Below are 24,181 nucleotides of genomic sequence, written 5' to 3' on the forward strand. Positions count from 1 at the left end.
TATTGTCAATTGTAGTACTATGAATTATTGAAGGTTGTGAGATATGCTGATTTGCATTGAAATTAATCCATCAAAACTTACGAATTTCATATTCATTGCAATATGCAAACATACTAACTTACAAATTTCATCCACCAAAACTATATGTAGTTGAACATTCATTCTAGCATATGATCCACAATTACAGACAATTAGAAGGATTTACAAGAACTGTTCCCGCAGCAAAAATGGGACCAATTGTCAATCAGCAAAGTTAAACAGATTGTCTTGCAACTTGGAGCAGAGTTTCAAATGGGCAGAATATCACCAATTCGTACCTTCTTAAGATAAAAAAATCCACTGCCATGACAACGTATATAACCTCCATTGCCTTCCAAATCTTCAAGTTGTTCCTCTAGGTCTTCCCCTGTTTCTTGGCTAGCTTTTTAGCTGAAGATGCAATTCAAACAATCAGAAATTATGTGGAAGTAAAGCAAGTTAGTAAAGACATAGATTAAAAATGTATCTATAAAGCTACTTAATTGCTTTAAATCAAGCTTATAAAGCTACTAACAAGTTTTGGATTTCCAAATGCAAGCTTAAGGTTTTAATTTTGTTTTCGACTTCACACCACTTAATAGATATGATCATCAGGTCCCTAACTTTCGTTGCCAGAAACTAAAGCCAATGCGTTTATTACTACCTTGAGTTGAGACTCGAGAGTTGAGAATTGAGACCGATGTCAATTTATGTAGTTTTTTCCCCAATACTCTAGACAAATTTTACAAAGAAAACATTTACCTTCTCTCCTTTTGGCTTCAGATTTCGCAAAGAACTCCCTCCATTCATCTGTCATAACAAAAATCGGATCCTCATCATCTTCAATCTCTTCAACTTCATCAAGACCATCATCTTGGAAGTACCTTCATGATTATTATAAAATGCAAAATGATCAATTTAAAGTAATACCAAGACTAGACCTCAAAAATAATAAATCCAAAATGGTAGAAGCCCCTCTCCTTAATACATTAGAACCAAAATATTGAAATTTTCCTAATACAGTGCACTCTCAGTTACAGTCCTTTAAGAACTAGCTAGTGAGCTTAAATTAAACTGAGAACGAAACGAATACGAGTAAATTGATTTTTACAAACAAAACTCGAACCTTCATATCATATTAACAAGCAAAGATGGAGTTGAGCCTCAGACATTTATCAACTTCCTTTCCAGTATTACCATAACCACATAACTTGATCATACTCTTGATAGTTGATACAATCATACAAGTCATGAAGTTAGAATTCTTTTTGGGTATTTTGACAAGAGTGTGTCTTACATTCCAAGTGAAGTTGAAATGCCAATTGTTAGAAAAACACCTCTTTAGAGTTGCAACAATTGGATTAAACTTTTGGGGAATAATGGCCTAAGTATTAACAATTTAAAGATAGAAGTTCATGATTTTAGTATTGCTTCTCAATTAAGTCCATCAATACAACAAACAAACTAAAAAATTTCTTGGTCTTTAAAACAAATTTATACACTAATAATTCCAAATCAATGCTAGAACCCTAAATAAAGAGGAAATTAAAGGAATCAAAGAGCTAAACAAGCATAAAGAGTCAAATGAAAATGAAACACAATTTACACAAACATGATTAAAAACAGAGATGCTTATTGATAATAAATAAAATAAAAGATTAGAGAAAAGAAAGGTGAAAAATCTTACAGGGTATGTTGGGAAGTGTGAGATGGTTGAAACCCAGAAAACCCAAGATTGGGATTGGTCTGGGAAGGAAGAGGGAGTGCAGATTGAGGGATTTGGGGAGGTGGGTTGATAAAATTAGGGCAAATTTTAGAATTGGGGTTTTGTGGAATAAAGTTGCATTGAGGAAGAACATGGTGGTGGTGGGGATGAGGGGAGGTGAGAGAACAGGGCTGGATTATTATGAAGTGATGGTGGTGGTGGTGGTGGTGGTGATGATTGTTGTTGTTGTTGTTGTGGTGGTGGTGGTGGTGGTGGAGAGAGCATTGATGTTGTTCCATTTTAGTGTTTGCTTAATGTTGATGGTGAGTCTATTGACTTCTAACAAACTCGCAAATCCTCACTTGCACTAGAATCACAAGGTTAATTTCCTCAAAGAAAAAAAAAATAAAAATAATCTAGGAGGTAGGAATTGGATTTGAAATTGGTTAGTAATCAATCAAAATCTAATTAGGGTTTGTTTACTTCAGTTTAATTTCAGTTCAGTTCAGTTCAGTTCAGTATAGTTTATAATTTCTTTCTTTTCTAAAAAGTTCAGTTCAGCTCAATTCAGTAAGGGCCTATTCGCATTTACTTAAATTCAGTTCAGTTCAGCTCCAATCAGTTCATTTAAGCTCTTAATTTCCCTCTCTTATAAAATATTCATTTCAGCTCAGCTTTCCAATCAGTTCAGCTCCAATCAGTTCAGTTCAGTTCAGTTCAGCTCATTTCAATAAACGTGAACATGCCCTAAATGTGAATAGGCCCTTAGACAAATCAATTACTCCCTCTGTTTTCCTATGATAGTATCAATCAGATAAAATAAGAAAAGATGAATATTTGAAATCTAACATTAAAGTTAAAATCAGTTCATAATTAGTTTTGTCTTATTTAATTATTATTTTTTAAAAGAAAAGCATCAGCCATTATACATAATTCAAGTGATTTGCTAATTTAGAGTCATGTTATTAATTAACAAGCTTTTAATATATTATAATATGGGTAGATTTTGTATAAGACTAACAAATAGAAACGGAGGGAGTAAGGTCTTGTTTGGTTCATCTTATTTTTGCTTATCTGAACTTATATGATCTAGTCTAGTCTGGTCTGATCTGATTGTCTGATTTGACCAAACTTTGACCTTATGTGTACGATAATCTATAAGTAAAAAATATATCAAGTGTGGTCTTGTTAGATTCGTAATAATGTGTATTTTATTAATATGTAATTTTCATAATTTTTTTCATCACGGAATGAAAGATGATTAGCGATAAAAAAAACTGCACATAAAACGATGATCTATACTGAACTTATTTTTTCTGATTTGATCTGGTCTGAACTTATTTTTTTCTGATCTGATATGAACTTTTTTTTTTTTTTGAAATAAGTAAAAATAAGGTGAATTAAACCAGGCCTAAGGGCCTGTTCTCATACGTTGAAATTCAGTTCAGTTCAGTTCAATTCAGTTCAGCTTCTAATTTCCTTCTCTTATAAAATATTCATTTCATTTCAGTTCAGCTTCTAATTTCCTTCTCTTATAAAATATTCAGTTCAGTTCAGTTCAATTCAGCTTCTAATTTCCTTCTCTGATAAATTATTCAGTTCAGTTCAATTCAATTAAGTTCAGCTGAGTTCAATCAATGAGAACATGCCCTAATTCATTATAAATAGTCTTAACTTAGAAAGAGTATAACTAATAATTGGTCTCTAACATATAAGTGATGCACAAAGTATTACACATCAATATTGAGCTTAATTATTTCATTCTTTTTAGATTGCATATTGGAAAATTTGTCAAAAATAACACCACCTTTGGGCGGTCTTCCCATAATAGCACCACCTTTTGATTATTCCATAATAACACCACCTTTCACATGCATTTACCAAAAATAAAACAAAAAACCGGTAACCTATTTTACAGGTAATTCTAGAACAAGTGTCCCAATATGAGTGGTTGGTTTATATTTTTATATTTTTGATTTTAGAAAAAAACCTAAAAAACCTAAACATTTAAAAAATATTAAAAAAATAAATAAATAAATCCCCTCTTTCACATTCTCATCCTCCCTGCCCACCTCTTTCACCGGCATCCACCAGACCACCACCCCCCCCCCCCCCACCAAGACCACCCACCTAAAACTACCTTCTCCCCGACCATCTTCCCAATTTCCGGCACCCCTCTCCTTCCTAACCCCCTTTTCGGCACCCTCCTCCCTTTCCCGACCCCTTTCCGGCACCCCTTCAATCCCCTTTTCTGATTTTCAAATTCCAGAAAAAAGCAAAAAATGCCCTTTATTGTCAAATTGAAGCTTCAATTTGACGACTTGGTTGATGCGCCTACTTCAATGGAGAACATAACGCGAATAAGCTGCTTCAATGGAGAATTTAGAGTACGACTTCAATCGGGTGAGGAAGGGAAGGGGAGGGTCGTGCGCCTACTTTAACTCTTGAGCGAAAATGGAGGAAATGGGGAGGGTCGTGGGAGGCCGCAGATGGGGGCTAGGTTGGGGGAGGCTGGTGTTTTCCGGTAGAGGGGGGCAGGGCAGTGGAGGGGGGCTGGGTTGGAAGGGTGGTGTTTTTTTAAAAAAAAAAAAAAATTTAAGGTTTTTTAAAAATTATTTTTTATGTTTTTCTTTTATTTTTAAAATCAAAATTTAAAATAAAAATAATTAACCAATGAGATTGTGACACGTGTCATAGGTAACCTGTAAACCAGGTTATCAACTAGTTTTGTTTTATTTTTTGCAAATGCATGTGAAAGGTGGTGTTATTCTGGAATAATCAAAAGGTGGTGCTATTATGGAAAGACCGCCCAAAGGTGGTGTTATTTTTGACAAATTTTCCTTGCATATTTAGCTATGCATAACTAGGTCCATGATATAAATATTGTCATCAAATAGGCTACTTGAACCAAATTGAGATCCACATTATTCTTATAATAACTCCCTTGACCATAGACATTTCCACTCATCTCAATTCTCAAATGTCATTGCTCCACTTTCCTCATTTCTTTATCCTTTGCTTTAATTGAAAGGGTGGTTTTGTTTAAATTCAGAGTCAATATCCTTCTCACTTTTCCAAGTATTAAAATGAAAATGCACTAAATGTATGCTCTAAACTTCAAAATTACTGAATTTCACTTTACTTAAACTTATTTCAGTTAATTTACACTAATCATCCTAGAGTATTTTAGTTCTCGTGAAAATGGATATGATTAAATAAAATTCCCGCTGACTTTCTTCAAAAAAAAAAATATCACTAATCAAAGCTAATTGTTCTTAGTTGCATTGTAATTATTTTTATAAACTTATCCAGATTTATTTAAACTCATTAAGGGCTTGTTCTGATTGACTGAACAGAACATAACTGAATTTATTAGAGCTGAAATGAACTGAATATTTTATAAGAGAAAGAAATAAAGAACTAAACTGAACTGAACTGAATTGAAAATAGTCTGAATAGAATAGACCTTAAACCTATTTTGAACTTATCTTAACTTAACAAAACAAAGCCAATATCAAATATATATACCCATGATATCATTAACATGAAAAAGGAACTAAAAAAGAGTTGGTTGGGTATCCCTTTAGCATGTAAAATTGTTGACAAAAGTAAGTGCAAATTCAGAGTTGATAATAACAAGCAATGGTTGGTGGAGCAAAGATATTTGATATTTAGATATAAACATGCTCCGGGCCCTACTATTAATAAAGTAATAAAGTTAAAACAAAAGGCAAAGCCAATTTATATTTGTTACATAAACTACAACATTAATTGATGGATAATATTATATGTAGCCCTAAGGGCTATATATAAGGATTAAATACACTCTTAAAAATGATATAAAATTAGGAATTCATGACAAAAATACGCATAAATCAGTGTAATTAGTGTTTATATTTTTATGATTTCTTAACTTTTTACAATTTTCAACTAAAAATCAAGATCCTAAATTAAATACAACCAAAAAGTATTTTAGTAATATTATTAAGTTTCTTGTTAAATGGGTTGGTAAACATTTACCTTTCTTCTTGAACACATAACATTCTAGTATTCTACTACATAACTACTATCAATTGCAAGGGACCAATGGTCCATACCAAACTAACCAAAGTTCCCATCAACTTTCTCTTCTTTATAGCATTCATTCAACTTTTTTTTTTTCTCCTTTTTTTTTTCGTTTGGCAAATTGTCAATAGTCAATGGTCGTTAAGTGTATGTCTTATTGGGCTGCTTTTTCGATTTTTATCATCAATTATGGACCACGACTTAAAAATTAAAATTCCAATAAATTAGGTTCTTTTATCCTAGGCCACTTTTATCATTTTATATACATATCGCTCACTATATATTTAGTTGTTTGATATATATAATTTTTTTGTCCGAAATTAATAGTCATGTTGACAATAAATCAAATAATAAATATATAAATCAAATTACTAATGTAACAATTTAAAATGATCAAGAAAGTATGACACAATCATGTGTAATGTATGTGATTATATGATGCCTGTGTGATGGATAGCTCCCCTCCTCCCCTTATTTACAGTTTGTTATTACTCGACCCGTCTTTTTCCTAGTATGCCACAAAATACTTGTATCCTCATAAATTAAAAATAAATAAAAATGGGAAACAAAAAGAGAGATAAGAAGCATTGGCAATGAGACGTACACCAACGCTCATAACGGCAATTTTGTCTTTTTATAAATTTGTATTCATAAGGATAATTGTGAATTTGTAAAGTATTGATACGAATTTTTATATTGAAGAAATTCGGAAATCAATGAAAATTTCGATGAAGGAAAATGATTAAAGGGCTTATTGTGTTTTCACTTTTTTGTTGTCAGTTTTCAAAATTATTATGTTTTTAATAAGTTTAAATAATTTTTGATTCATTTTATGACATGTATCATATGATTTTGAAAAACAAAAGACCAAAAAAGACATATAGCTACATAATACTTCGTATGATTTTACTATTGTAAAAATTAGTTTTAATAATTTCAACTTCGAGCTATTTTCTTTAACAAACTCAATTTTCGATTACTCTAGAATAATTATTAGTTCTTTTTTTTTCAATAGGTCAGGTTATGGACAACCTGAAGAAAGGTAAAAAATATTTTGCAAAAGAAAGAAACTTTGCCACGTGTTGCATGCTAATTGGTCCAAGAAAATTAATATAGAAATACATAAAGGAAATTAAAGCCAGCCACCTATAAGGGCTATCGCCGCAATCCCACTAGGCCACTACCCCTCCTCCCTAACTCTATGGAAAACCATACCCCCTTACTCCCAAATCAACTCGTCCCCGAAACCACCATTTCGTCACTCCCTACTTTCCCTCAAAACTACCTAGCTAGGGATGTTAGTGGGGCGGGTCATTTGACCCGCCCCATCCCCGCCCTGGGGCGGGAATGGGTCTCCGTTTGGCGGGTGGTGGGGCGGGAAACCATAGCCGCCATGGGTGATTGGGGAGGGGCTGCGGGGGTGGATTTTAGGTTGTACCCACCCCAGCCATCCCCGTCCCGCCCCCACCCGCCCCACTTTGTACCCGCCCTATCCCCACCTCGTACCTACATCTATAAATCTTTTAAAACAAAATTATATACTTTTAAACTATTTTTATAAAATATTTATGTAAAATAAAATATTAATTAATAATACTTTGTAATACACTTATATTTATAAACAAAAAAAAATGTGTAATATTAAGAATGAATTTTTTTAATGTAATCTATGTAGGATGTGTATTTTAAAGGTGGAGATTAGGTGAGTCTTAGGTGGGGGTGAATATCCAAGTGGCGGGTTGGGCAAGGATGATTTCGAAATTGTACCTGTCGGGAAGGGCGGGGGTAAGAATTGATCCCATGATCTCTTGGAATCGGAAAAGAAGGTTCAACCACTTGAGCTATCCCTCACTTTCATCAAAATTGAGTAATTAATTGAAAAAAAAAAAAGTCCAAAAAATTTCAAGATCTAGTACCAATTTAAGGTAGCCCCACATTGTGAGACACAGCCAAAATAACCCTATATAATACTGCTTCAACCCCAACTGACCCTGCGCCATTCCTCCTTTCGCCTTCTCCACATCTTAACCATCTCCCTCTCTCTCCATAAGCGTGCTTTTCGAGAGATAGGGTGCATGTTTGTCTTTTTCTCTCATGAATATTGAATCATACAACAAATTTCTGATTCATTATTCCTTAATTTTATTCATCTGGGGTTAAGATTTTGCACTGCTTTTACCTGATTTCTGATTGATTTGTTTGAATCTGTGCCTTTTCTCATCTGGGTATCAATCAGATTTTGTTTTGGTTGTTATTTGTTAGGATTTTGGTGCAAAAAGATTATAAATTTTCTGGGTTTGTTGTTGTTTTTCAATGGGCGCTTTAGATGAGGGTCATTTTGATGTGGAACTTGAAAATACTTTGAACTTGGGTGTTGAAGAAGAAGAACCAGAAATTCAGGCTGCTGTTAGAGTTTTGCTGCAAGGTTTGGGTGAAGATATCAATAGGGAAGGGATTAAAAAGACTCCGCTTCGTGTTGCGAAAGCGCTTCGACACGCTACTACAGGTGATTGTTGATTCAGCTTTGATGTTTAAACTGTTGGAATATAGTTGTCACATTGTCTCAGCCTCTAATAAATAAGAATATGATATGATTTTATCGAAAACATAGACTTAAAGTATGTTAGAAAATCATTTGATGTTATTAGAACACGTGACAACCTTTTCTGATCATCCTATTAAAAAGTTTATTTGTGAGTGTGCGACCGTTATGGTTGTAACATTTTTTTTTTTGTAGGGGCTCTATGGGAGTATGTAATTGGGAGCTGTTATATGTTGTGTGCTTAACATCTGAATTTTAATGAGGAAAAAGAAGCTCATATAAAGTAAAGTTCTTGTTTTAATAGATTTGATTTGTATTATTGTCAAAGAATAATTGGGATAAAGAATGTTGATAGATGATATATATAGTATACCCAAAAGAGGGAAAGTGGAAAGTGTGAAGTTAGGAAATTATTTTGCTATGTTTCTGTTTCCCTTCTTGCTATCTTTTATTTTTTATTTTTTATTTTTTATTTTTAAAACATAATCTTGTAAATAGAGCATTGGATGATGTTCTTTCAATTCTTAATTATGGTATCATTATTTTTGTTTCCAATGATTGTCTTATTTGTTGAAATGGAGAAGAGAATTAGATACTTAAATAAGAATGAATTTCTATGTGAATTTGTAATTAGAATCCCATGTTGATCAATACCCTTGGTAATGCTAGTTCACCCCAAAGTATCTCTTTTTAACCATTAATTTTCACTAGCAGTTGAGGGTCATGATAATTTATAGAGAACATACAAGTTTGGTTATGTGATTGCATTACCATGGATTTTAAGATAAAAAACTGTTAAATTACACTATGCAGTCTTATTGCCGTCTACCAAACAAGCCGTAAAAGAGCTGTATTCGGTCAATGGGATCATGAGAATAAGATATATATTTTTAAGTCGGCCCTTGAAGAAGAAAATTTGGTGTGTGAAGAACCTGCAGTTAGTAATTTATGTCTTTTCCTAGATTTATGCTTGTAGCTCTAGTGGTTATTGTATTAATTTTGGTAATAGATAATCCCGGGACTGAGGTAGATTGCATGTGAAGAACCCTGTGCTTTTCCTCTAGATTATAATGATTTTGAGTGGAAGGTGGAACGAATGATGAAAAACCCTACACTATAATGCTTCTCCTTTAGCCATTATTGGGAACTACAGATCTTATGAAGATACGTTTTTGAGTGGATGGAGGAATGTATGATGTTCACCTATTCAGTTATTTGCATATCGAGTTTGTCGTGATCTGTTTGTTGTCTTACTTTTTATGCCTAAAGAGTAACTGCCAAGATTCATTATTTGTTGCTTAAGAAGTTGATAATTGAAAGCTATGTGGTAGCGATATGATTGTTATCAACCTGTCTATTTCAGGCTGTAATTGATAACTTGAAAGGGCATATATGAATGTTTGAAATAGACTTTTTGGATGTTAAGATATCTAGTTTTAGATTCCTAGTCTTCTATACTCAATTTTGCAGTCCACTATGTTAGAAATTTAGCTTGATGACATATAAGTTGTTTTAGACATATATTGATGAGCCCAGTCCATTTAGTAGTCTATGTCGTTCACAGTTGATAGTTGATGCTTTTTGATGAATTATTATAAGATGTGCTGATATAGTTCTTACTTTTCCAGGGTACAAACGGAACGCAAAAGACATTATAGAAGGTGCTATTTTTCCAGAAGCAGGTCTAGACAATAATAGAATTGGCCATGCTGGAGGAGCAGGGGGTCTTGTTATTGTTCGCGATCTTGACCTCTTTTCATATTGTGAGTCGTGCTTGCTACCATTCCAGGTGAAATGTCATGTGGGCTATGTTCCATCTGGGCAGAGAGTTGTTGGCCTTAGCAAGCTTTCTCGGGTTGCTGATGTTTTTGCTAAGCGCCTCCAGGATCCCCAACGGCTAGCTGATGACATGTGTTCAGCGTTGCAAGATTCCTTAAAGTCAGCTGGTATTGCTGTGATTCTTCAGTGTCATCACATACATTTTCCCGCGTTAGAGTCTATGTTCCTGGACTCATCAACTGAAGGGTGGATAAAAGTGCTGGTATCCTCAGGATCTGGAGTTTTTGAAGATGAAGATGCTAATATTTGGGGTGAGTTATTTAGTCTTTTGAAATTTCGAAGCTCAATTGCTGATAAAATTCAAAAGAGAAACTCGAGCAATCATTGGTGCCCGTCTCAAGCTTCCACATTGAATAAAATTTCATCCAGTGTTGGAAAGGCACACCCTCCTAGTATGGTTAGTGCAGTCACTTCCATTATCAGATCCTTGGGTGAAGATCCATTAAGGAAAGAGCTTGCTTGGACTCCCGCTCATTTCTTGAACTGGCTGATGAATTTTCAGAACTGTAATATGGATATGAAGCTGAACACATTTGTTTGTAATAAAGCAGTACCTCAGAAATCAAATGGCACTTCAATTTTAAGCAGGCAGATCCATTCTGAGCTGAATTTGCCCTTTTGGTCACAATGTGAACATCATTTACTTCCATTTCATGGAGTAGTGCATATAGGTTACTCTTCTGCTGAAGGGGTACATCCCATTGGGAAGTCCCTTCTTCAGTCAATTGTGCACTTTTATGGATTCAAGCTGCAGGTGCAGGAGAGGTTCACTAGACAAGTTGCTGAGACAGTTGCACCTCTTCTTGGCGGGGACGTGATAGTTGTTGCAGAGGCTAGCCATATGTGCATGATTTCTCGGGGTATTGAGAAGTTTGGAAGCAGCACAGCCACAGTTGCTGTTCTAGGTCATTTTTCAACTGATGCAAAGGCCAGGGCATTGTTTTTAGAAAGCCTTCCCAGCATGAACAATTATTAAGGATGATATTTTCAATCAAGGAATCACTCGGCCAATTTTTCTCTAGCTTCATTTGGCCTCATATCTGGCAAGGCAAGCCAGACTTCATCGCCATAAGTTTTACAGGCTGCAATAAGAAGAGATTTATTTGAATGGAAATATACAGCAGGGTGATCTAGAAAGTTGAGTTTTTATTTTCTCTCATTTGTCCTACTGCATCAATGTGCCCTTCAGAAGAGATTTTCCTATTTCATTATGCCTCTATAGAGGGCAGTTGGAATTTTGAGTTCCATATAGTAGTTCTTACACAGAGGTACAGATCATGATCTCAATGCACATTTGAACTCAGAAAAAAAACTGGTGATTCAAATTTTGTACTGATTAAAACTATACTGCTTGAGAAATTTCTCTTGTGTATACCTTCCTTGCATCCTTTAAATGATGATCTTTTTTTTTTTCCACAATAATTGTTCTTTTGAATTGTACAAGGAGAAGTTCTAGCTCAGATTAATGGCTACCTTTTCCAATTTTCTGTATTGCAGCAGATTCTATCAAATCATCAATAATTACTTGTGCATTTTACCATGTCTATAATTACTAAAAGAAAAGGGAAAAAAAAAACAGAAATAGAATAGACCTATCATCACTCACCTATGCTCAATGGGTCAGAGTCAGGTCAGGGCTTTTTAATGGGGCGCCGCCCCATTGCACACGCCTATGTTCAACCCATCAAGGAATCAATAATACCTCCTCTACTCTTATGACGGTGGGTGCTGGGTGGCGATTCCTCCTTCCCAAACGTCAGTTATGAATAATAGGAGGTGAGAGAATTCTGTATTCAGAAATCCTGCTATGAATTTGATGGATTATCAATCGGAATTTATAAACCCCAATATTAGAAATAATGATGCTGGTTCAGGTAAGTATTTTCTTGTGCATAGTCCATGTTTTTCATATGTTTCCTAATACATGCTAATGCTATGTACTGATTTTATGTAAAACTCATGTTAATGTATACAGCATGCTTAAATCTTTGATATCCAGTTGTATTTGAGTTTTTTCAGTTATTCCGGAAATTTCTGGTGAATATGGTTTCTCGATTTTACTTGATGAATTTACATTTATACAACCTTTTCTTTCAGGTGTAAAAGCAATTTGAAGATCCCACCATTGAAAGAAATTTGAAAGCTGGTCGTGGTGAGATTAAAAAAAGATTACAAGTCTGAAACCATTAGCCATGGTCAATCAGGAAACTGGTTAGTTACTTATTTTATCATACAATTGCAAATAATTTGAAATATTGCTACTGTTGAATGCTGATGGTTCGCAATTTGGAGTTACTCATGTTATTGAGCAATTGAGATTAAAATTTCATTTACTCGTCGTTCTTAGTGAAGACGGTAAAGTTTGGGTCTAATTGTCTGCTAAGTGTAGACGGTAAAGTTTCCTTTATGGAAAACTTCTAAAGTGGGGGGATACTTGTACAAGCCTATAAAAAGAATATCAAATTTTGAGAATGTGGCATCTAAAATGTTTTCCTTAGCAAGGAAATGCCTGTATTAGTGTTGTGTTCCCTCTGAAACCCCTTTGGTTGTAAGGTAGCGAGTGAGAAGTCGGCAACTCAATTTGACAGGACACAAACCTTCTATTAGCACATGGAAATTGATCTAAGCTTCATCTCCGATCTCCCCCCCCCCCCCCCCTCCCCCCAACCAAGGGTTTGTCTTTCTAGACTAATTATGAAGCGGGTGGGGGGACGAACTTAGGACTTATATCTCAGCTTTAAAGGAAACTTGGTCTGTTGGCTCACTTGTTCAAGGTTCGCGGTGGCTAGTTTACGTTCGTGACATTCCTATATAAAAGCAGAAAACATGTAGAAGATATTGAAGGCTTAGAATTTGATTCTAGGCAAGTCTTTCTAGATAAAATTCATTATTGTTGAAACTGTTTTTAAACTCATCACTGAGGCTAATATATAGTTGTGATTTTAGGTTTAATAAGAGTTTTGCAAATTCAATGTGCTACTACAATATTATCTTAACTATGGTATATGACAGATATATTTAGTAGGAGATGAGGTTTTCTGCCAATATTGTTGCAGCCAACTGCCTAGCAGTCTAGCACACTCTTATTACAACATTGAAATGAGAACCCTTCACATCTCTTGTAGCTGCTATTAGCCTATTACTACTGCTTGTCTTCATCTTCTATGGTTCTACTGCGCATGATGCTGTTGTTCGTTGTTCCTGTTGCGAGTTTCTGCATATCTTATATTTCTCCCTGAAACCCTTTGAAAGTCCATCAGGTTATTAGAAGCCACCCTTCTGATTTTTAAGTTAAGTAGTGTTAAAGATCATTTTTCCGTAAAACTTAAAATCATGCAATTCATTAAGTTATTCATTAAGTTTTGAAGTTAAAAATTGAATATCATCTAATAGATTTCTTAATATAAAGCCATTTTTTCATTAACACTGTGGACTGTGGAGGCATTGCAATTTTTAAAGTTTTTATCCATGAATCTGGGTAGAAGTTGTTGCTAAATTTCAAGAACTTGTGCATTTCCCATGATATGTACTCTGTAGATATTATCTTATCAAACTTGCAGGCTTGACAAGTTGACATGGATTTCAATTGACATTGGTGAAGATCTTTCTCTTGATAGTTGTCTATTTACAATGTGGATATTATATTTGTAAATTCGAACTTGCTAACGAGCGTCTCAGGCGTTAAATGGATCCAAAAATTCTAGAATCTTAATAATGAATTTGGTTATTGACAGAAGCTTGTCTATTCAATATTATTGTAATTTTCAGTTTTTTTTTTAAAAAAAAGTCATACTATGTCATATGAAAAGTTTAAAGGAAAAATTGACATGATTAATCCCAATTTTGACTCATCCGTCTAAATTAATCTCAACTTTGGAATATTTTTTTTTTATTAATCCTTCCGCTCATAACACTTCCAGATGACCAGTAAGTCAGTAACCTGTGAGAAAGTAACTGTTTTTGTTAAGTTTAATACTCCCTTCGTTACACATTACTCGCAACAAATGAATATTTTACGTCTCACAAATAATACCCCTTTATTGCGAGTAATTCGTAACGGAGAAAGTATATGACATGTGTGGGAAAAAAAATATATACTAGAGCTATGGGTCTACAGCTAGATTGAAACAAGGACCCAATAATGGCAGCCCACAAATTGTATGATACCACCACCAGTCCAACAACAAGCACATAGGCCCAAAAATAAACATCCCTTTACTGTTTACACCGTCCACATAGGGACCCACCGCTTAGTATTTCCCTTTAACAATTTTTTCCCTTTATTTATTTTATCATATCCTAATTTATCACTAAAAATTCAGAATATTTAAAAAGGGATCAATATCATGATGGGTTGGCGTATCTATAGAAGCACCTTTTTATCCGTGGCGATTCCAGGAATTCTTTGTTATGGGTTCGGAGTTTTCGAGCGTAAAATAATGTACTTAACTTTTGTACTATTCACACCCACCTTTGATCACCTTTTGTGATTTATACGTAAGTTAAAACATAGCTACATAGGTTTTTGTTTAGGTTGTCTTAATAAATCATATCACAATATTTGATCTATTGGTTACAATTTTTACTTATTAGGAATTAAATTAAATATATTGATGATTAGATTTATATATTGACAAACATGATAAATGAAGCAGGTCAAATAAAAAAAACGAAACAATTAGTTATCAGTTTCAAGTTACAACCATAATTCGGGGCGACAGCTTGTTATTCATGCAAATTTGCATCTAAAGTTATTATATAATCCAATGTATAACTATAATAAGTGAATAAGGCTCACTAAAATATTTATATGAATGGAGTTATATAGCGAAATTTCAAGGTAAAAAATATTAATAAATGACAAGTAAACTCAATCCCCTTGAAATGAATTTGGTTTACAGGCCAACTCACCAGCAAAATATTTAAAAAAAAAAAAAAAAAAAAAAAAAGCAAGGGAAAAGGTTTGATCCTGTGTCAATTGGGTAGGAAACAAGCTTTGTACGCGGGCCTTCAACCACTGATCCAACATGACTTAGATCTCTACTATTAGCGCATTAATTGATATTATATCTTTTTTTATTTTCCAGACTGCGTAGAATTTTCAGAAGTCTAGTATGGGTTCAGCTGAACCCACTGAACCCGGCTGAACCCATACTAGAATCGCCACTGCTTTTTATTCTTATTCAATGAGGGATTGAGAGGTAGCCAAAACTTAAATGTAAATATGAATTTGAGGATCATCAATTTTCACTAAATTAGGTTTTATTCCAAAATTATTTGATAATAGAACAAGTAATCTCTAACATTTATAAGGTGAGATATTTTCATTTTGTTTATATAATTTACATGATTATTTGAAAAAGAAAAAGGGCATAATTAAACGTTATGCATTTCAAATTTTCAACGTTAACCCATCAAGAAAGTGGTGATAAGGTGGAAGATGTTTCATGTGTTGGATGTTTTTGATGGTTAACTCTAATTTTTAAGGAAATTGGATTGCTGACTAGTGCATGACATTTCTCTAATGTAAAATAAAGACTGAACTAAGTCTCTAAAAAAAATAGTTGTGTCCAAAAAATGCACTTGCAACATTATTCGACCAACCATCATTAAACAAGCAACATTATTGATGATCTTTAACTTTACATATAAAAAATAAAACTAAATTGTATTTGTTATTCAAAATAGTGCTTAGTACAATTTTCTAATCTCCTAATCATTAACCTTAAATCCTATTATTGGATTGATAAATTTATAAGATTTATATAACAAAGGCATGAAACATTAAAAATTGCATCCACTGATATCATATCACTATCAAAATCGGATTTGGACAGCTTAGGAAACCAACGATTTCTAGTAAAGTTGGAATTTAAATATTAAGGGCCTTAAGGCATTTCATAATAAGCCAAAACTATAGTTAAATTAATTAACCACTCTTTTAATTAACATCAATTATTAGTCAAATTAATTGAAAAACTCGTTACAAACAAAACTTAATTATAAGGCTAACTACTTTTGTAATTGTTAGGGGTGCAAATTAATGGAGTTCAAACTCGGTTCATTATTTTCATTAAATAAATCATGTTAATAAGTTTCAATAAATTATGTTTATCTCTCTACCTATCTTTAATACTATAGGAAAAAGATATATGCAGCCCTTAGGGCTGCATATAAGAACCTAAAAGTGAAAAGAATTGACAATAAATATACAATTATTACACCGATTTACTCGTGAATTGTTGATAAATTCCCAATTTAATTCTAAAAAAGAAAAGATATTAAATGCTTATATGCAGCCCTAAGGGCTGCATATAGCATTACCCTACTTTATATTTTGTTTATTTTTTTAATATTTTTTTGTTTTAATTATTTTAATCATTTTCACCCCTTTGTTAAGGTTATTTTACAAAGGTTCATTAGTCAATTTCACTCTCACATGCATTGCGCGCATAAAATGTAGTATGTAGTGGAGTATAAAGGAAAGAGAGAGGAGTAAAAATTTGATGTTTAATTTTTGAGCTAACCATCCTAAAATCAAATAACACTAATTAACATTCCATATAAACAATTTAATCAATTAATTTAATAAAAAAATGGAAATAAATGATATTCAATTGATATCAATAAAGCTCTAATTAAAAAAACCCTAGCCTCCTCTCTCTTTTCTCTCTCCTAAACTTTAGCCTCCATTGTCAATTTTAAAGGGGCTTCCATCGGATTTCACCGGTGGAAAGCCCCAAATTTTATTTTCTTTCAAGTTTTTTAATTTGTTCTAGGTTACAATAATGTCTCCCTCGAAAGAAAGGGTTTATCTCCTTCGAAAGACAAGATTTTTTTGATCTCCTTCGAAAGACAAGGTTTTTCGAACTCCTTCGAAAGACAAGGTTTTATTTGTGTTTAATTTGGTATCTGGTTGTGCGGGGCTACTATTGATTATGGCTTGGATTCGGGTTACGGAATCAACACAAGAATTTTCTTTCTCACAAAATTGCGAAGCGACGACGGATCCACTCAAAAAGTTGTATGAGACAACGAACCGAGAATGTGCTGAATTGTTATATTTATGTATTTGGATTCTTAGCCCTTCCCCGATTAATTCTTGTTTGATTTTGCTAAATTCGTTTTCATTATTGTTAATTGTCAATTGTAGATGTCGTATGGCTATTATTAATGAAATTTAATATCCTTTAGGACTTCTTTCAAAAAAAAAAAAAAAATAAATAAATAAAGCTCTAATTTTTTTTAAAAAAATAAAATAAAATAAACGCACATGCACGCAAACTAAAGGAGCATTCACTTTATTCCCAAAATTCAAGGGTAATTTTTGCTCATTTAATTAATATCACATGAGCAAAAAAAACCACCCTTCGTTGCACCTACTTCTATTTGCATTCTCTGTATATACAAAAATTTTGCCAAAATTGTATACTAATATTCACTAAATACAACTCTTAAACTATTGAAATCTAGATGATAGGGATGTTTAAGGGATAATTAAATTATTACTCATATACACAATATATTTTACATGTAATTAAACCTACTCATGTACAAAATATATTATTTTAAATGTAATCAAAAGTTATAAAATGATCAATTTATAAAATATTAATGTGTCACATCCTATCACATCAAACACACTTTGCGTCTTCCAGATATCACATCCTATCACATCAAATGAGTAGCTCATGAATACAAATGAGTAGTTCATGAACATAAATAAGCGAGTAGCTCATAAACAAATATAAACGAGTAATTCATAAACTTATTTGAACTAGTATATATTTGTCCGTATTCAAACTCATCTAATAAACGAGCTTCAAAATGAGTTCAAACTCGGTTCATTATTTTCATTAAATAATCGGAGGTCTCATTAAACACACTCCTTTGCTAAAAGAGACCCCTTTAAAATTAACAATGAAGACTAGAGTTTAGGAGAGAGGAGAGAGAAAACATAAATTCTTTTTAGTAACATCAAATTTTTTTTTTCTATGCTTAATTGTGGAAAAAAAACACACACACACACACTATTTTTGGTAACATTGTATTATTGTTTAACAGAACACAATTTTTTGTATGCGGCTTGCTGTACCGTGCAACATAGGTTACTCCGTTCGGGGTTACTCGAGTTTCTCGGTCAGATGTTACTCGAGTTGCCGGGTTACTCAAGTTACTCGGTTAGGGGTTACTTGAGTTACTCCTGACTGAGTAACCCTCAAGTAACCCTGAGAAACCCTTGGCCGAACTCTTAAGTAACCATGATCGAATTACGTACTCGAGTAATCCCTGACTGGGTAACTCGAGTAACCCATGACCGATTAATCCCTCGAGTAACTCCTAACCGAGTAACTCAAGTAACCCTAACCGAGTAACCCCTCAATTAACCCTGACCAAGTGAACCACTCGAGTAACCTCTGTCCGAGTAACCCCTCAATTAACCCGGCCTTGACCAAGTGAACCACTCGAGTAACCCCTGTCTGAACCTCTTAAGTAATCCTCAACCGGGTAACTCGAGTAACCCTAACTGAATAACTCGAATAACCCCTCACAAAATAACCCGGATAACCCCTGCCACACGATGTGGTCTGCTGCACCAAAAAGTTGTTACCATAATAACTATTTCAATTAAATTATTAACCATGTTAGTTTTTTATGTTTTTTTAATAATTATTTATAATTATTATTATTTTAATAATTGAATCATTATATATATATATATATATATATATATATATATATATATATATAAATATTTCCCCATCACCAGTTGAGCTACCCCCCTTCTAATGGCGTCCGACATACCTTCCCTGCCGGCGTCCCCCACCTCTACACCCCGGGTGGAGGGGATGGGGTGTTGGGATGGGCTCGACGGAGTAGAGAGGAGAGGGTGGTTGTCGGCAAGGGGAAAGGAGGTTGATCGAGCAGGAGAGGGGGGAGGGGGTGGTTTATTTTATTTTATTTATTCAAAAAAATTTATTTATTTTTAATTGTAAAAAAAAAAAAAAAACCCCCAAATTTTGATTATAACAAAAAAAAAAAAAAAAAAGACTTCTTATAACACCACAAAAACTTAAAAAAATTATTTCACCACCACTTAGGAACCGTTTGTCAAAAGTAGCGGTAGCGGGTAGCTGTTAAAGTAGCGAGTAGCGGTCAATTAGTAGTGGGTAGAGGTTAGTTGTCAAAGTAACGGTTGATAGTATGAGTGTTTGGCAAAATTAGCGGTTGCAATATTAAAATATATCAAAATTCATATAAACATTGTTTAAAAAGTAATAAAAATTTGCCAAACGCTATCCGCTAATTTAAACGTTACTATTTTTAACGTTTGAAAAAAGCTACCTAAACCTTACCTTTATTGCTAACCGCTACTAGAACCGTTGCCTTGTCAAACACTCTCAATTTTTTTCTAGTAGTATTTTGACTGGTCAAAACGCTAACCGCTATCTCAAACGCTACCACCAAACAGGGCTAACTTTTCCATACAAAAAAACCGTTAAGTGTGTCCTTTCCAAATTTATTTCTTTATTTTAATTTTTTTAATTTCCTTTTGCATTATATTTTGGGGAGATTCTAAATTGTGGTAATTTTGAAAACTAACATAATTATATAAAATATTATATTCATTTTGTTTATATGATTTTGTTTATGCTTTTAGAGGCATTTGAGGAATTGAGGTAATTTAAAAGTTAGACATCAACTTTCGCTCCTTTCCTTCTTGATGGTTCCTATGATAGAGATCAGCTTTGAGAAAAATAATTTAGGTAACAAATCAAACATAAAAGATATGATTTTATCATCAATTTATTGAATTGGCGTTGACAGAAGTCAACTCCCATTCATTATTAAGGTGTCTTTCTTTACATATTAAGTTGAAAACTAAAACTAAAATGAGATTAAATTATTTTTATTTTTACTACTCACCTTTCTATTGCTTTATAAATACTACACAATTAAGTAGTACCTACGTACCACTTCAAATTTCCAACACCTATATTTCCTACATCTTTTGTTCTACATCTTCTCAAGAACATTAAGATTTCAATACCTCTTTTAATTTCCTACATCTTTTCAAGCAGATTAAGATTTCAAACCACTTCCCCTACATATTTTCAAATCATCTCTCATTTGGTTTCAAATCGACACGAATTTCGAGAACATCACTGTAATTAGGCCACGTAAATGGTTTAATTTTCATGTGATCTAATACACGTTTTTCATGTTAACTTGTATTAGAGTACTAAAGGTAACTATTTAATAATTTTAATTATTATAACTCACTTGGTCAATAATGCATGGTACGGAGTAAATGTTATAACTTATTATAAGCCATCACATGATTTTCCATCCTAAACATTTCTTGCACTAGCTACATAAACGTTACATAATAAAAAAATAAAAAAAAAGGTTGTGATTATCATCGAATTATTACTTATTAGGCTATATATATAGGTGTTGGGTTTTGCTTTCTTTAATACAAGGAATTATTATTATTTTTTTCTTGTGTTTTGAGTCAATGGGGGGTTTGGCTGAGCACAATTGTGAAGTGATGCTAGAAAATACATTGAAAGTGAGTTGCATGAAAATTGGTGTTGAAGAAGAACCAGAGATTCAGGTTGCTGTGAGAGTTTTATTGGGAGGCTTGGGTGAAGACGTCAACCGCGAAGGCATCAAGAAGACCCCGCTTCGTGTAGCCAAGGCTCTCCGATATGCAACTAGAGGTTTTTTTTTTTTTTTTTTTTTTTTCTTTTCGTAATAACATTTGATTTTAGTTGATACGTTTCTTTAATCATGTTATAAATTCTTCCATTAAAAATCTCTAATTACTCCCTCTGTCTCACATTACAAAGCCCGTCTTCCTTTTTAAATAAATCAAAACTAAAAGCCTATTTGACAATATTATCAACTATGATTTTTTTTTCTTCTTTTGGAAAGGTAAGAAAAATAAATATTTTTATTTGTTTTACTCAAAAAGAAATGCAGGCTTTGTATATAAGACGGAGGACAAAGTACCAATAAGCAAAAATTATAAAATGTTGATGTTTAGAAAATATATATCGCGACGAATCTAATAAAATCCCACGAGTATATTTTTCATTAAGCATAAATTAAAAAAACATGGTCAAAGAGAATTGCGTAAATAGCGTAAAAAGTCAAAACACATCAACTAAAAAAAATGAAGTATATGTTTCCTTCCTTTTTTATTTCAACTAGCTGTTAAGTTATGCTTACATTAGCTGTTAAGTTATGGAGTATAAGCTAACTAGTACATATATAGAATTATGCAGAGGAGATCTCAATTCAGGTCATTGGTTGGGTTCCATTTGGGTCTAGTTGGGATCGGCTGGTTTTGAATCATGCTCAATTATTGTGTCATGTAGATTAAATTTGAGATTAAGTCACTTCTTTGATATAAGTATAATTATTTTGGGCCATTTTAATTATTGACACCTCTATGTAATATTGACAAATGTCTCATGTCATGCTCTTGTTGGGTCAACACCACTTATTTCTCCTTTTCACATTTAAAAGGAAATGGCCCATACCCCTTACTTCTCTCTTCCTTTTTTTTTTTCTTTCCATGTAATTAAAAGTCCGGTAAAAAGTAAATGGGGTCCACACCACCTATCGGTCTTTCTATATATTTTAACTATAATTTGATTATTTCACTCAAATACTCTTTGGTTTGTAATAAATGAATACTTTAACTTTTACACTATATATATATATATATATGCTTACTTTGACTATTTTTTTTTTTTTACTTATGAAGTATATAAAAAACATATATTGTCATATAAAATATATTTGGATTAGTCTATAAGTATATTTTCATTATATTAACCTTTTGTACTTCTTAATAATATATAATTACAAATATTAATCGTCAAAGTTAAACATTGACATGTGTGCCGGTCAAAGTGTTGCAATTATTAATTTATTATAAAATGGAAGGAGCAGTAAATCTACTATTTTACCATAGTTAGGCCTTTGTCAAATAGGTGGGCATTAGGGCTTCTTCCTCCTATCTCTCTTTAATGCAATTGCAATTTTCTATCTTTCCTCCCTCTTTACTTGAAGTGTCAACCCTCAATCTTTCATGTATGTGATTAGATTCCTTTTATATACTGATACACTTTTTTTTTTTTTTTTTTTTTTTTTTTTTTTTTTTTTTTTTTTTTTTTTTTATACAAACATAAGACTTTACATTTATAAACCTTCTTAAGAGAAGTCCACATTACACTAACATCTTTAAACACAGGAGAAAATCTGATGTTAGGAATAATAGAAAGCATATTTTAAATAGAAACTTAGGCTACTAGATATAAGCTTACAAAGTTACAAGTTACAAGTTACAACCATACATCCATACAGATGACATATAAAGATAGAAGACTGATAGAACTCGAAAGCTGATCATTCAATTCATTCTTCATAGATCTTCTTGATCTGATGTAGTCTGAGATAATGACATGAGTCTTATGCACCGCGATCATCCTTATTCCCAAAACAGCAATTAAGCTCATGGGCCATTTTTTCTCAACCCTTGTAATGTACCTGAATTCAACAACTTCAAACTCTGTAATAAAATGTACACACTTGTGTTATTTGTAAATATAAGTGCATAAGGTTGTTGGCACTGATATTTCTACTTATGTCAGGTTACAAACAGAACGTGAATGACATTGTGGAAGGTGCTCTATTTCCTGAAGCGGGTCTTGAAGATGATAAAGTTGGTGAAGCAGGAGGAACTGGAGGCATTGTCATTGTTCGAGATCTCAATCTTTATTCAAGCTGTGAATCTTGCTTGCTACCATTTCAAGTGAAATGCCATGTGGGTTATGTTCCATCTAGGCAAAGAGTTGTTGGCCTTAGCAAACTTTCTCGGGTTGCTGATGTCTTTGCTAAGCGCCTGCAGGATCCACAGCGTATGGCAGATGAAATTTGTTTAGCTTTGCAGTGTTCCATCGAGCCAGCTGGTGTTGCTGTTATCCTTGAGTGTCTTCACATTGATTTTCCTACTTTAGAGTCTACCATAGTTGATCCATCCCAAGAAGTGTGGAAAAAGGCGGTGGTATCCTCAGGCTCAGGTGTGTTTGAAAACAAAGCAGCTGGCAATGATATGTGGACTGAGTTTTTCGGGCTTCTGAAAATGAAAAGCTTAGCTGACAGGATTCAGAAGAGTATGTGTACCGGTCATTGGTGCCCATCCCAGGCTCCCTCAATCAGTGTAATTCCACCTGATATGGTCAGTGCAGTTGCTACGATTCTTAGGACTTTGGGTGAAGATCAACTAAGGAAAGAACTTATTGGTACTCCTGCTCGATTCCTTAATTGGCTGATAAACTTTCAGGCTCGTGATTTTAAGATGAAGCTGGATGGTTTTGCAAGTAAGATATGGGAACCTCGGAAATCAGATGGTGATGTGAAAGGCAACATGAAGATCCATTATGAGCTGAACTTGCCGTTAAGGTCACAGTGTGAACATCACTTGCTTCCATTCTATGGAGTAGTGCATGTAGGTTACTTTTCTGCTGCAGGACTGAATCCTATAGGGAAGACCATTCTTCAGTCTGTTGTGCACTTCTATGGTTCCAAGCTACAGGTGCAGGAGAGGCTCACCAAACAAATTGCTGAAACTATGGCACCTCTTCTCGGTGGAGACATAATAGTTGTAGCTGAGGCTAGTCATACATGCATGCTTTCTCGAGGTGTTGAGAAGTTTGGGAGCAGCACAGCCACCATTGCAGTTCTTGGTCGATTTTCAACTGATCCAAAAGCTAGGGCATTGTTTATGGAAAGCCTTCCCTTTACTGAGCTCTAGTCATGATTCTCATGAATAATGCTTTTAACATTTGCTGCTTGTTTGTTTATTATGTATATTTTGTTATATCAATTTGCCCCTTGGAAGACAGTGAGGTTTTGTGCACAACTGGTTGTATCGTACTTGCTTGTGATGATTCCATCAAAATCTGTTTACTTACATTGAACCTCCAAAATAATCCGTA

At 33.6% G+C, this 24,181-nt stretch overlaps 3 protein-coding genes across 3 annotated transcripts; 2 read left to right on the top strand and 1 right to left on the bottom strand.

Moving 5' to 3' along the window:
* Window positions 1-42: 42 nt before the first annotated feature.
* On the bottom strand, window positions 43-2,110 carry LOC145624224 (uncharacterized). Its single transcript, XM_081677224.1, has 3 exons — window positions 1,706-2,110; window positions 781-902; window positions 43-429 (listed from the first exon to the last, which is right to left on the bottom strand). Exons 1-3 carry the CDS (start codon window positions 2,020-2,022, stop codon window positions 395-397), a joined length of 474 nt encoding a protein of 157 aa, XP_081533350.1. The 5' UTR covers window positions 2,023-2,110; the 3' UTR covers window positions 43-394.
* A 5,660-nt stretch (window positions 2,111-7,770) lies between these two features.
* LOC145624225 (GTP cyclohydrolase 1-like) lies at window positions 7,771-11,701 on the top strand. Its single transcript, XM_081677225.1, has 2 exons — window positions 7,771-8,294; window positions 9,959-11,701. Exons 1-2 carry the CDS (start codon window positions 8,102-8,104, stop codon window positions 11,143-11,145), a joined length of 1,380 nt encoding a protein of 459 aa, XP_081533351.1. The 5' UTR covers window positions 7,771-8,101; the 3' UTR covers window positions 11,146-11,701.
* An 8,869-nt stretch (window positions 11,702-20,570) lies between these two features.
* LOC145617060 (GTP cyclohydrolase 1-like) lies at window positions 20,571-24,099 on the top strand. Its single transcript, XM_081671759.1, has 2 exons — window positions 20,571-20,893; window positions 22,835-24,099. The coding sequence occupies exons 1-2, from the start codon at window positions 20,689-20,691 to the stop codon at window positions 23,995-23,997; spliced, it is 1,368 nt and encodes a 455-aa protein (XP_081527885.1). The 5' UTR covers window positions 20,571-20,688; the 3' UTR covers window positions 23,998-24,099.
* Window positions 24,100-24,181: the final 82 nt, after the last annotated feature.

The sequence above is a fragment of the Chenopodium album genome, chromosome 3, assembly GCF_948465745.1.
Source record: "Chenopodium album chromosome 3, dcCheAlbu1.1, whole genome shotgun sequence".
NCBI lineage: Eukaryota > Viridiplantae > Streptophyta > Magnoliopsida > Caryophyllales > Amaranthaceae > Chenopodium > Chenopodium album.

Coding starts and splice junctions, on each gene's coding strand:
- LOC145617060 (XM_081671759.1), top strand. CDS start 20,689: ATGGGGGGTTTGGCTGAGCACAATTGTGAAGTGATGCTAGAAAATACA. Junction 20,894..22,834: donor TCTCCGATATGCAACTAGAG/GTTTTTTTTTTT, acceptor TACTTATGTCAG/GTTACAAACAGAACGTGAAT.
- LOC145624225 (XM_081677225.1), top strand. CDS start 8,102: ATGGGCGCTTTAGATGAGGGTCATTTTGATGTGGAACTTGAAAATACT. Junction 8,295..9,958: donor GCTTCGACACGCTACTACAG/GTGATTGTTGAT, acceptor TTACTTTTCCAG/GGTACAAACGGAACGCAAAA.
- LOC145624224 (XM_081677224.1), bottom strand. CDS start 2,022: ATGGAACAACATCAATGCTCTCTCCACCACCACCACCACCACCACAAC. Junction 903..1,705: donor CACACTTCCCAACATACCCT/GTAAGATTTTTC, acceptor ATAATCATGAAG/GTACTTCCAAGATGATGGTC. Junction 430..780: donor TGAAGCCAAAAGGAGAGAAG/GTAAATGTTTTC, acceptor TTGCATCTTCAG/CTAAAAAGCTAGCCAAGAAA.